The sequence below is a fragment of the Pempheris klunzingeri genome, chromosome 19 (genome assembly GCF_042242105.1).
Source record: "Pempheris klunzingeri isolate RE-2024b chromosome 19, fPemKlu1.hap1, whole genome shotgun sequence".
NCBI classification, from domain to species: domain Eukaryota; kingdom Metazoa; phylum Chordata; class Actinopteri; order Acropomatiformes; family Pempheridae; genus Pempheris; species Pempheris klunzingeri.
This window is the reverse complement of record NC_092030.1, coordinates 12,392,426-12,405,786: the sequence shown is the minus strand read 5'-3', so window position 1 is coordinate 12,405,786 and position 13,361 is coordinate 12,392,426. Positions and strand designations below refer to the sequence as shown.

The 13,361-nt window shown below is 44.0% G+C and overlaps 1 protein-coding gene across 1 annotated transcript in view; it reads left to right on the top strand.

The window, feature by feature from the left end:
* Positions 1 to 11,104, top strand: part of ric1 (RIC1 homolog, RAB6A GEF complex partner 1) — a 34,125-nt gene extending 23,021 nt beyond the window's left edge. The window contains exons 8-27 of the mRNA XM_070850262.1: positions 99 to 187; positions 1,062 to 1,206; positions 1,308 to 1,356; positions 1,611 to 1,781; positions 1,876 to 2,088; positions 2,590 to 2,628; positions 3,238 to 3,348; positions 3,568 to 3,657; positions 3,789 to 3,949; positions 5,261 to 5,399; positions 5,520 to 5,636; positions 6,252 to 6,659; positions 6,867 to 7,178; positions 7,370 to 7,528; positions 7,907 to 8,043; positions 8,178 to 8,458; positions 8,632 to 8,844; positions 9,821 to 9,998; positions 10,121 to 10,309; positions 10,497 to 11,104. Of these exons, the coding sequence (XP_070706363.1) occupies positions 99 to 187; positions 1,062 to 1,206; positions 1,308 to 1,356; positions 1,611 to 1,781; positions 1,876 to 2,088; positions 2,590 to 2,628; positions 3,238 to 3,348; positions 3,568 to 3,657; positions 3,789 to 3,949; positions 5,261 to 5,399; positions 5,520 to 5,636; positions 6,252 to 6,659; positions 6,867 to 7,178; positions 7,370 to 7,528; positions 7,907 to 8,043; positions 8,178 to 8,458; positions 8,632 to 8,844; positions 9,821 to 9,998; positions 10,121 to 10,309; positions 10,497 to 10,812 (3,517 nt within the window). The 3' untranslated portion in view covers positions 10,813 to 11,104. The remainder of the gene's footprint in view (positions 1 to 98; positions 188 to 1,061; positions 1,207 to 1,307; positions 1,357 to 1,610; positions 1,782 to 1,875; positions 2,089 to 2,589; positions 2,629 to 3,237; positions 3,349 to 3,567; positions 3,658 to 3,788; positions 3,950 to 5,260; positions 5,400 to 5,519; positions 5,637 to 6,251; positions 6,660 to 6,866; positions 7,179 to 7,369; positions 7,529 to 7,906; positions 8,044 to 8,177; positions 8,459 to 8,631; positions 8,845 to 9,820; positions 9,999 to 10,120; positions 10,310 to 10,496) is intronic.
* The last annotated feature ends 2,257 nt before the right edge of the window (positions 11,105 to 13,361 follow it).

Sequence of the window (13,361 nt, the reverse complement as noted above, 5' to 3'; positions counted from 1 at the left end):
TATTCTGATCCAGTTCAAAGTTGTGTGTGTTACTAGGCGTCTCTTACTCCCCCAGGAAACACGTCATGGCTGTTAAAGTGTGTTTGCTTTTATTACAGCGGCTCAGTGCTGGTGTACATGATAGACACCACAACAGGATCCATGCAGCTCTCTCACAAACTGGAGCTTACCCCAAAACACTACCCAGGTATCACCCATATGCCATATAACCATATGCTCCCCATCTCTCGCTTCCCCTTCTTTTCAAATCTTTGCTCTCTGTGTGTGTGTCATACCCCTGCACAAATTCCTCTTTGAGATAACTTGGATTCCATCAGATGTCTCTCTTGGGTGCACATGCTTGTGTTTCCCCTAAGCTTACATCTGTTTCAGTCAGAATCCTGAAACTGGATCTAAAGCCATAGCTCCCCCTAGTGGGGGAACTGCTACACATGCCTATCATCACTCTAATAATGAACTTGACTTCTTTTTACATGTATTTAGTTAAAATATCATTAGGAAGTATTTACTGCTGGGAAGAACTAAAGAAATTAAAATTAAATTACCTTTTATATATTGAACAATTGTGAAACAAGTATTAGATTGATTATTATATGAATATATATATAATATGATTATTATACTTAAAAAAGTCTTATAAATCCCACATGTGACTCGATGAACCCTGTAGAAACCCTGGTTTCTCTATTGTCTGTGCAGTGAATATTTCAGCACTACTATTAGAACACCTGACATACTCACACCAAGACAATACACAACATTATTTTGTTTCACACGATGTTCTTCTTCAGTAACAAAACACAAGTGGCATCTCACATACATGACCACATTCCAAAACACCATGCTATTGTTGAGTTTTCTTCTCATTTAATTCAGTGCATTACTGAGGAGGACAAACAATCTTGGTCACTAACTGCAATGTGTGCGAGAAAACAAGCTGTCCATCACAATTTTTACAGCGAACCCATACATTTGCAGAATCTTTAATTCAGTATTTTTAAATATACAACTATAACTCAAGCTTTCTGAAGCCTTACAACTTGCCTTCTTTGCCTGTTTAGACATCTATAACAAAACAGGCCCAGTCAAGCTGATCTGCTGGTCACCTGACTACAGTGTTGCCATGGTTACATGGGAGTGTGGTGGCCTATCTCTGTGGAGTGTCTTTGGAGCTCACCTCATCTGCACTCTGGGCGAGGACTTTGCGTAGGTGGAAACACACATGCACACACATACACATTCATGCACACTTCACGCTTCTGTTTTTTGTTTTTTTTTATCTTTGTATTTTTGTCCCCTCCCCATAGGTATCGTTCTGATGGTACCAAGAAGGACCCCATTAAAATCAGCTCTATGGTAAGTAGACTTATTTTATAGTTTCACATCTAATTTAAAAGTTTAAAGTTATAGAGATCATAACTAATAAATAATAATAATTATGATAATGAATAATGACAGAAACTCAAACTTAAAAGCACAGGTGTTGTGACAATGTTCAAATTCATTACCCATTTAACCCTGTTACTTGCAAGCATATTGCTTTGCATTGAAGTAGAGGAAAGTTGCAATCGTTATGCATACTTGACCGACTTGCACACTGATCTTTCCAGAGCTGGGGAGCAGAGGGTTACCACCTGTGGGTGCTCCCTAACAAAAAGGAGAAAAGACAGCAGGAGGAGCAGCAGGAGGAGGACATGGTCACACCTCCTCACTCCTCCTTGCAGGCTGGCATACTGCAGTTCCACTTCATCAAGAGCGCCCTCACAGTCAACCCCTGCACGGTGAGGGACACATCATCAGTTTTGTGACGACCCACATACGCACACAGACACATGAAAGATTCATGCTCTGCTTGTTCTTCTCTCGGTTAAACAGAGTAACCAGGAGCAGGTGTTGCTCCATGGTGAAGACCGCCTCTATCTGACCTGTGGTGACCCCTCACAGGTCAACAGCACCTCTGACACACACCCGCACACACATTTACACCCACATGACGGCAGCCCGCTGCACCATTCCCCCAACCCCGACTCCGCTCTCTCTCAGGGACTCAGCACTTTACTGGGACACAAGCACTGGCACGTGGTCCAGGTAAGAATGCGCAGTCATCACACTTGGTTAGGTGGGATTCACGCAACAGTGACAAGAGTATAAAAATATTTCTTGCTATCCACATATCCAAAATGCTGACAATATGGCAGAAATACGCTGCCCAAAAATATTCGATTTCATATGACGTTAGATTAGAAAATGCAACAAATTCTCTAGTTTGAGAAGCAGGAACCATCTAATGTTTGGCGTTTTTGCCAAAGGATTATCAAAATAGTTGTCAGTTAATTCTCTTTGTTTGCTTTGTAGTCTCGATCATAAAAGACAAATGAAAAAAAAAAGAGAGAACCTCCTGATTATGCTGACGGATACAAGAAGCAGTGAAGACGGTTATCAGCTAATAATGCTAATACCAGTCACATCACCAAGACGCTTTGCTCAACAAGTGTCTTAGTGTATGTGTAGTGTGTGTTTATAGTTAGATAGATATGAACTATAGTTCTATATCCTGTATTTCATATGGTATTTTTTGTATTCCTCTAGATTCACAGCACATACCTAGAGAGCAACTGGCCTATACGGGTAAGTGTGGGAATGTGCATGTTTGTAATTTTACCTCCTGGTCTAGAGGTCACTTGTAGAGAAACTTTAGCATAGAAGCATTAAACTTCTTAACTCTCTGGCTTTGAATGTGATATTATGTGTGGGGTACAGAGACCTGTGGCATCACAAACATCAATTACAGTTATCATTTCACTCCGGCATATGTGTGCTCAGACTGTAAAAGCTGCGATATCCCTCAGTTTACAAAGCAGTAATGTTCACTAAGTAAACTAATTGTGCTGCATTCACAAGTGTGTGTGTGCATCGGCATAATTATTGTCAAATAAGGTTTAAGAGGTAGAGAAAGGAAATTATAGCAAAAGAGCATGAAATGGTTTGGGAAGAGCTGTTGTTGTGAGCCCATTTTTTTTATGTTAGATGACTTTACGGACATGCACATGTCAATATGTATTTGTAGGCAATAAAAATGACTATAAAACTGTAGAGTTTTGATTGTGTGTGTTTGTATTCTGTGTCAGTACTTGATATTATGTTGTTTGCCTCGTGTGCGTGTGCGTGTGCGTGTGCGTGTGCGTGTGCGTGTGCGTGTGTGTGTGTGTGTGTGTGTGTGCGTGTGCATGCGTACAGTTTGCAGCCATAGACACAGCAGGCCAGTGCATGGCTGTAGCAGGGAGGCGAGGCTTTGCACACTACTCCTTATTCACAAGGAAATGGAAGCTGTTTGGAAATATCACTCAGGTATGTGACGCTGTGGATTGGAAGACAAATATCAAAATATAACCCTTCCTAAATGGTTTCAGTACAATTATCAGTGCTGACTGTTAAGTGTTATTTTTTAGAGTAAGCATGACAGCAATTACCTTGAAAAAAAATTTAATTATTAATGAAATTAAAAAGCAAGATTCAAAAGGTAAGCAAGTAATCCTAATGGTGGTTTGTGTTTCCATTACTCTGTAGGAGCAGAACATGACGGTGACAGGAGGTCTGGCTTGGTGGAATGACTTTGTGGTGGTGGCCTGTTACAATTATACAGACCATCAAGAGCAAGTGAGACTGAAGCACCGTTTACTTTACCAGTTTTTCATCATAAGTCCCACCATTTGTTCCTGTTTATCGTAATCCTAGTTGTGTGACTCTCGTTACGATGTTTCTCTCTGTTGTACCTCTGTTGACACTAGTTGAGGCTCTATCAGCGCTCGGCCAACCTGGACAACGCCTTTGCATCGGTCACAAAGCTGCACTCAGACACTCTGCTGCTGAACGTCTTCAGAGACATGGTCATCCTGTTCAGAGCTGACTGCTCCATCTGCCTCTATAGCATAGAGAGGAGGAGCGACAGGTGGGCTCATGTGGACACACATTACACCTCCAGTCTTAACTTTAAACTCCAGAGCGCTCACTATCGCTTATCTGACCTTAATTTTTTTCACATGGAACATATGTGTTTGTTCATGCCTCGTAACAGTAGGGATGATATGCCAAATGGCTTGTACACCCTAAACTGTTTTCGTCTGATGTTTTTTCGCGTTGTCTGTTTATCCATCTGTTCATCCATCCGTCCATATGCCTGTCCATCCCATTTTTGTGAACACAATATCTCAGCAGTGCCTGGAGGTAATTTCTTAAAATAGGGCACAAACATCCACTTGAACTAGAAGATGAACCGATAAGAATTTCGTAGTCAAAGATCACGGTCACTGTGACCACACAAACCACGTTTTTGGCTATAACTCTAGAATTCATAAGCTAAATATGACAACATTTCACCCAAATGTCTTAAAAATGAATTAAAATGATGAAGTGATGACATTTTATATCTTAAAGGTCATAGGTCAACTTCATTTGCAAAAAACACTTTTCTGCCCATTGCTCAATGCCATAACTCAGGAACAGGATGGGAGATTGTAACCATATTTCACATTTGGTTGGATACTGAATTGGTGATACTAATGTAGGGCCTGGACAGACATGGATGTAAACTGCAACTTAACTGGCTGGTGGTAGGTTACAACCTGGTGGTTATTTTAGTTTTTCAAAGTGAAGGTTGACCAAAATGTATCATGTAACCAATTCCAAATGCGAAACAAATGCTAGTATTATTAAGAGATGCCGCATCTTTCTAGACTGGATACTGTTCACCACGTCCAGCACCGCTCTCACACATTCCAGCAGCAGGGAAATCCTTGGCGCCAATTATCATAATAGTGTTAGGTAATAGTGTTGCTAGGCCACATTTTCCCCTGGGAAAAGAGGCTTTTAGTAAAAGCTATCGACCTAAAATCCATCACATGACAGAACAGGGCCTCAGCCTTATGTCTGGATGACATTGTTTTAAACGAACAGTGTCTGACTAGCCTTAGCAACCTTAAAGCTATGTCTGAATTGTACATTGAGTAAATTCATTCAGGGAATCTACCTTAATTACATGTCAGTAAGCAGCATTAAATTCTTAGCCAGCATTTCAGAACATTGGAAAAGCAGACATTCAAAGAACATAAGGCTCTGCTTAGCAGGCGAGTGCTGATGTTTCTCATACTAAAAGCTTTTTCAAACACCTTAGGGTGAGTCCTGCAAGTCTTTGTCTTTTTTTCTGTTTTTATGTGGAAGCCATGATTCTGATAATAAGTTTACTTTTCTTTTGATCTTCCAGTCCACACCCAACAGCCAGTGTGGAGTTGTTACAGGAGGTGTCAATGTCCCGCTACATCCCTCACCCTGCCCTTGTGGTCTCTGTCACACTCACCTCGGTGCGCACAGAGACAGGCATCACATTAAAAGCCCCGCAGCAGGTAACAAAGGAGCACAGTAACACACACACACACACACACACACACACACACACACACTGAATTATACTGTCTACATAGGTGCATATGCATCCATGTGTTACCCGTATGTGTCCGTCGCAGGCCTGCATGGCAGAGAGCATCATGTTGAACCTGGCTGGCCAGTTGATCATGCTGCAGAGGGACCGTTCAGGGCCACAGGTACGTGAGAAGGAGACTCCTCCCAACAACAAGAAGCTGGTGAGTCCAAACACCCCTTGGATTTTTTTTAATTTAAACTTTTCAGAAAATGTCAGAAATATATTATCACAAATAAAATATTGCCCTTGCTTTTCAAAAGGCCCCATTAGTGCTAATGTTCATGCTAATAAGTAGAGATTTACACTTCAGTAGTCATTTAGACATTGTGAATGTAATTTAATAAGCAATGCAGAGGTATTACTTGGCCTCAGGTCACACTTGTGTACAGAGTACAGGTGTGTTTTTATTCCCATGCCTCTGCAAAACACAGGAAAAACAGATGACTAATACTACCGCAGCCATTTTCAATTTTCACAAATAATTAAAGGTGTTTCTTACACAGCTTTGCTGAATAATCTATTTTGATTGGTCAATTACAGCATTCTATGGTCTGTTATTTCTGTGTCAATCAAGTCGATAAAATCGTTTTTAAATCAGTATTTTGTTTTTAACTCAGTGACTAGAGAGCATTGTCTGAATGATAATGTGACTGTTTGGATAGTTATGATCTGAAAAGTGAGCCTTGTACAAACTTGCAACTAAAGCAGCATGCTAAGTGTATGTTGTCACATTTTTATTAATAAATCCCTATAATGCTTTTTCTTTTTCCCCTAGCTACCATTTTGTCCTCCGGTAGTGCTGGCCCAGTGTGTGGAGAATGTGTGGACCACCTGTCGCACCAACAGGAAGAAGCGACACCTGCTTGAGGCCCTGTGGCTGTCGTGCGGCGAGGCAGGCATGAAAGTCTGGCTGCCACTGTTTCCCCGAGACCATCGCAAGCCCCACTCTTTCCTCTCCAGACGCATCATGCTGCCTTTCCACATCAACATCTACCCCCTGGCTGTGCTGTTTGAGGATGCCCTGGTACTGGGGGCAACCAATGAGACTGTTCTCTACGATGGCCTGCAGGGATCCTCTGAGCCACTGGAGGCGCTGTTCCCCTACTGCACCGTAGAGAGGACCTCCCAGATCTACCTCCATCACATCCTTAGGCAGCTGCTGGTTCGCAACCTGGGTGAACAGGTAAGTGGAGCCTCCTGTCTCATCGTGGCTTGGCTTAGTGAAGGAGTGCTGGTGATACTGGAAGAAACGTTTATAATAATAATATAATAAAAAAGTTATAATAATCCGAATCATGATCGTATCGAGAGGTCTCTGAGTGTTTGAACACCTCAAAAGTACGTAAACTGATTTCACTCTCTCCACTCTTCAATCTTCCCTCTCTTACAGGCTTTGATGCTGGCTCAGTCATGTGCCTCCCTCCCCTATTTCCCTCATGTCATGGAGCTGATGGTGCACGTCGTGCTGGAAGAAGAGGCGACATCGCGGGAGCCCATCCCCGACCCTCTGCTGCCCACCGTGGCCAAGTTCATCACCGAGTTCCCCCTATTCCTCCAGACCATCGTCCACTGTGCCAGGAAAACGGAGTACGCCCTGTGGAACTACCTGTTTGCTGCCGTGGGAAACCCCAAAGATCTGTTTGAGGAATGCCTCATGGCTCAAGACCTGGACACAGCAGCCTCCTATCTGATTATACTGCAGGTAGAGCACACGCTCACACTCCCTGTCAGTTTGCTGTCTGTTCAGTTAGCATTTTCATAGCATATTGCAGAGGTTGTCAAATGTTTTCACTAACATTTTAACTAAATGTTTTTAAGGTCATGATAATGCACACTCATCTTTCTCTGTCTCTGTCATCTGTCCCTTCTTCTCCTCTTTCCGCCTCTGTAAAGAACATGGAGGTTCCAGCAGTGAGCAGACAGCACGCCACTCTACTCTTCAACACAGCGCTTGAGCAGGGCAAGTGGGACCTCTGCCGGCACATGATCCGATTCCTCAAGGCCATTGGCTCTGGGGAGATGGAGACTCCACCCCCAACACCCACCACTCAGGTACAGATGTCTCAGATAATCAAATAATCTCTTTCCAAATGTTTCTTTCTCTTGCTTGCCACTTTTCTTCAACTGTCTATACAAAAAAGGGAGTGAATGTAGCAGTCCAATGTTTTCCATTTGACAAAGCCAGCATTTTTTAACATGTGCCATCATGAGCGTGTTTCATTCATAGTGTTTACATCATATCAATACTTGAAAGCACACTTGAAAATGACATTTGATAATAATTGGTCAAGAAGAGGTGGCTCACAGAAACGCAATGCAAATAGTTGTTGGATTCGTCTACAAAATCTGAAATCTCATAATTGTTTGGGCCCTCAAATATCCTGTATAGCTGTGAAAATGAAACAATGAGCTTTTTATCTCTCTCTTTAGGAACCCAGCTCAACTGGGGGTTTTGAGTTCTTCAGAAACCGCAGCATCAGCTTGTCACAGTCGGCAGACTGCATCGCCACGGGCAAGTTCAACCTGCAGAAGACCTTCAGCATGCCCGCTGGACCTTCTGTTAAAGGGTGTGCACGCCCACACACACACAATCACACACACAATTAACATGGATAGTGAGTGCTAATGTTGTGTTTTGTTCAAAATGTTCTCGCTGTGATATGTCAATTTTCCTACATTTTGTTTTTTCTCCTCCTGTCAGTCGGGACATGGAGTGTGCAGAGAACATGTATATTGACATGATGCTCTGGCGCCACGCCCGCCACCTCCTGGAGCAGGTGCGCCTCCGCGACCTGGGATGCTTCTCTGCACAGCTAGGCTTTGAACTCATCGGCTGGTTGTGTCGCGAACGTAACCGAGTGGCCCGCGTTGATGACTTTGTTTCAGCGTTGAAGAGACTCCATAAGGATTTTCTGTGGCCCTTCCCTGTCATCCCTGTGGGAAGCCTCAGCTCGCCCCTGAAGAACGGCCGGTGTCGTACGGGTGAGTGATAAAGGATTTAGGTGATACTGGAGCCATTTAGGAAGCTGACCACACACTTTAGGGGTGTCCTTGTTTCTTATATGGGTCTGCTGCCCCAGTTTACATTTTAATTCAATTTGAATACTTTTGGCTCCATCCTAATATTTCATGCTCTTTTTTTGATTGTTACTAAGTGCTGAGCACACGGCTGTTGAAGTCTCAGTCAGCTGACAGCCTGCTGAACAGCGACATGGACACAGCGCCCCCTCAGGCAGCTCCCACCAACCACACCTGGCTGGACGGGCTCGGGCAGAGGACCAAAGACATGGACACGGCCTCGTCTGCCCATTCCACCCAACACTCACCACAGACACACGATGCCTTCCTGTCCCTGCTCACCAACAAAGGTAATAAGTCTCAAAGTTGCTCATCGATCAATATACAGTGGCAAGAAAAAGTATGTGAACCTTTTGGAATTTCATGGTTTTCTGCGTTAATTTGTCATAAAATGTGACGGAATCATCATCTAATGACCTCAAAAAAGCTAATTGGAGTCAGGTGTTAGCATACCTGGAGTTTTGTTAAGAACGGCAAAATGTTTTGTGGACTGATGAAACTAAGATCGAACTATTTGGAAAGAACATGCAGCACTACATCTGGCATAAAAAGGGCACTGCATATCATCATGAAAACATCATCCCAACCGTAAAGTATGGTGGAGGAAACATCATGATTTGGGCCTGCTTTGCTGCATCAGGGCCTGGCCAGCTTGCAATCATTGAGGGGAAGATGAATTCCCAAGTGTATCAAAAAATTCTTCAGGATAATGTGGGAATGGTCAGCTGAAACTGTAGAAGTTGGGTGGTGCAGCAGGACAATGACCCAAAACACCGGAGCAAGTTCACAACAGAATGGCTTCAGAAAAACCAAATCCGCCTTTTGGAGTGGCCAAGTCAGAGCCCAGACCTCAACCCAATGGAGATGCTACGGAATGACTTGAAGAGAGCCACACACATGAGACATCCACAGAATATGACAGAGCTAAAGCAGTTCTGCCAGGAAGAATGGGCTAAAATCCCTCCTGAAAGACCAGTTATTAATTCTAAGGGTTCACTTACTTTTTCCACTACCATTTTGAATGTTGAATGAGTGTGTTCAATAAAGACATAAAGGTCAGAATTTTTATTTTAGGCACATTATATTTGTCAGTCCCCTTGACTTATATGAAGATCAGATCACATTTTATGACAAATTAATGCAGAAAACCATGAAATTCCAAAAGGTTCACATACTTTTTCTTGCCACTGTATAAGACATGCCATGGTTTTTCTCTCTTATTCCTCCTCTTCCTTTTTGAACATGCTCTCACTTCCGCCCCTCCAGTGGAAGAGTACAGTGTCGGTTCGGCCACAGACTTGACAGAGACCAGCTCGGTGGTGGATGGTGACTGGACGATGGTGGATGAGAACTCCTCCACTCTGAGCCTGAGCCAGGCCGAGCTGGAGCACATCTCCATGGAGCTGGCCAACAAAGGCCCGCACAAGTCACAGGTGCAGCTCAGGTGAGAAAACCGTCACTAAACCTCGCTCCCATGACTGCGCTGGAGTCTTGTTTGATTATGTGCTTCAATTTCAATGTGAGCCCAGAGCCAGTCAGACATCGGCTCCTCTCTGTGTCCTTCAGGTACCTCCTTCATGTGTTCATGGAGGCAGCCTGTCTGGAGTGGTGCGTAGTGGTTGGTTTGATCCTGCGGGACGCCAACGTCATAAAGCAGGTGATCGGCCTCCTGGACAGCCCTGAGGTTCCCCAAGAAACAGTGCAGAGTGTCCGAAATGGCTTATTGGCTGTTGACACATGGGCCTCCACTGACTGGTGGGTGTAGAATGTGACCTGTCCAGATACGCATTTATTGCCTCTGGTTGTCTCTTTCACTGCTGTTAATTGGACCAAGTTGGGTCTTTGCCAGCACTGGATTGGGCACCATGACAATAACATTGTCTGTTTCATGCCGTCTTGTCATAACACCCTTTCTTCCCTCTCTTTCTCATCTTTTTTCCAGCTTGGGGTACAAACCATTCCTCAACCTGATCCAGCCGCAGCTGCAGCGGCTGATGGATTCAGCGGACGAGCAGGTGCAGCCGGAGGCCTTCCAGCCCGCCTGCCAGAGCTCCAAGCTTGGCGGCTCTGAAGTGCTAGGAGGTGCTGCAGTGCCACGGGCGGAGGACAGTAGAGGAGTAGCGGCTCCGCTGGGCCTGGCCTTGCCCTCCCTCGAGCCTGCGGGAGCTTTTTCCCGCCCCCCCTCTGAGGACTGCCCTCCTGAACAGACAGAGGAGCAGGGAGAGGACGAGGGAGCCTACGACTGCACCTTGTCCTGAAGCCAGGAGCCTCCTCTTGACTCTAACCTGTGAACTTTGGATCTTTGAGGGAACGAGAGGAGGAAGCAGCAGCAGTGGCTGGAAATTGACTGTGTGTGTGCGTATGTGTGTGTGCGTGCGTGCGTGCGTGCGTGCGTGTGTGTGTGTGTGTGTGCATGCATGTGCACAGAAAGTACCTCTCCTACAGGTTCTTACTTCAGTCAGTATTATCCACTCTTTAGATTTGCCCTTTGCGTGAACAAGAACCCCTGTGGATACTGAGCTACCAACAGAGCGACAGACAGCCCAACTGGCACAAAGACGTCACAGCACAAGCAGAAACAGGCTTCAGTCTAACAGGCCTCATTCAACCAAAATGCGCTGTTAGACACGGGGCCACAAATGTCCGTTTGTGCATTTCTACATCAGGTTGCGGTGTTTGGAAGCTGTAGACCAACAGAGGAAAGCTGCAGGCTTTTCTTTTTTTTATCCCAAGACAGATGTTTTGTGTGTGCAACTTCTCTTTTAAGTGCAACTGGAGACTTTGAAATGTTTTTTGTTTTTTTTTTCTTTCCACTGTCTAGACAAAAAGCTCCACTCTTTCTTTTGGTTAATACAAACAGTGCAAGAATCAGTTCAAAGACAAAGCACCTGCGTGTATTTGATCACAGCATCATGCTACGTCGCTAAGCAAAACGTAGAACAAAACTCTAGTCATGAAGCATTACCAAGATACACTGAAGTGTGTCTGAGCCGACAGTAAGCGTGCAGCTCTGTTTGCGTGCACAAGAGGTGTTTCATACTTTCATACCTCATATGATTTTAAGATATTTTGTGATACCTTTTTCAATAATGCAACAGTGTACTAGATAACATTATTTTTCTATCAACGACACCTTGTCCCTCTGTAAAAAAAAAAATAATTAGCTCATGGTATGAATTCTATGTAATTCTTGAGAAGTGACAACTTAAAGATTTCTAAGAAAATGATCTCTGAGAAGAATCCACTGTTGAGAGTGCAGACTAGTTTCTTACCAGTACCTCTGTTCATGTCTTTTTCATGCACCAACGCCCCAGTTTTGCTGAAGTCCAGACCCAAAAGTGTCCGTGGGGAGTCTGAGCCACAATCAGCCGCCTGCTCCTCTTCATACAGTCCACATTTTACAAAACAAGCAGACGAGTGGTGACCAGATTTAAGGCTGTAGTGCAGCAAGAGGGCTTGGGCCAAACAGACGCTAAAAAAACCAAATCATACAATGCTTTATCCAGCTTTCAAACACACATTCGGTTTTCGATCTCCGTGTGTGAGATTCAAAATGTTTCCTATCCTCAGCAAAGGCAGATCACTTCTACTGTGTCACTGAAGCCATCCTGCTCTGTACATCCTGTCAGCATCGTTCCACTCCCTTTGCAGTAGCGCCAACGGTGACACGTCAGTATCATTTTAATGTTTCACTTTAGCGATTTCATTGCTGCCTTGGCTGTGCTTGTGTAACGGACGAGTTGTTGTGTAATGTGACCCTCATCATCTGATAAGGACTTAATATTTCGTCCAGTCCAATATGCATATCGCACCTCTGAACCGCTTGAGACGGTGATTACCGGTTTTTGCCGCATGCGTTTGTGTGCTTGTGTGGATTTCTGTGCGTGTACCACATTGTATTGACATGTTTGGTTACTTTGATTACATGCGATTTGTTTTAATTGTATTAGTCCTCATTATCACTATTATTTATTGGCAGTATAGCTGAGTGGTAATTACTGAACTGAAGCTCAGTTTGTTTTTATGACTGATAACAATTTTTTTCCCTTTTAGTTAATCAAAGTCGTGTATTGGATCTCTACCACAAGCACTAAAAGGTTTATCACAGATATTGTCAGTATTATATCGTGCAATGTATTGAAATGTTACTCAGCTTTATTTTTTATCAGCTCTTTCCTGCTTTTTTCCCCCCAGCTGTTTGTTTTTACTTATCACGATAGACCAAATCATATTTTCTAGATTAACTCGGGTGTGGCATCTGCTGCAAATTAGATTCTTCAGTGGTTTCTGTTTTATGAATTGCTTGTGTCAGTCAGAACATTCAATGTTCACAAAAGGGCAAAATGACGAAGCGGCACAGAGTTGCTGTTGCTGATGTCACTCAACACAAATCCTGTTGCACCCTCGTACCAGTGGGCCCGTCTCCACTCTGAACAAGCCTACAGCTCCACTACGCTGCTGCGCTGTAAGCTTTACTTGACTTGAAAACGGTAACACATTGAACCAAAGACTGTAAGTCCAGAGGCCTTCTGTTTTAACTGGTTGTTTCGATTGAGCGCTTGACACATTATGCAGAGGGGGAAAAACACACACACACACAAAACACACCCTGACCCCCATCCCTCTCATCAGAAACCTAACCATTGACGCTCAAAACTAATGCTAACAGCATATGAGACAATTTCCTACGGAAATGAATATTGCAGATCTTTTCTGGTTCCCTTCTCTGCGGGCAAGGAGCGGACGGTCAGGTGTGTCTCGTGGTACTCGGGTGTCACATTCACTCAGAGGTGGACAGCGCTCCCTC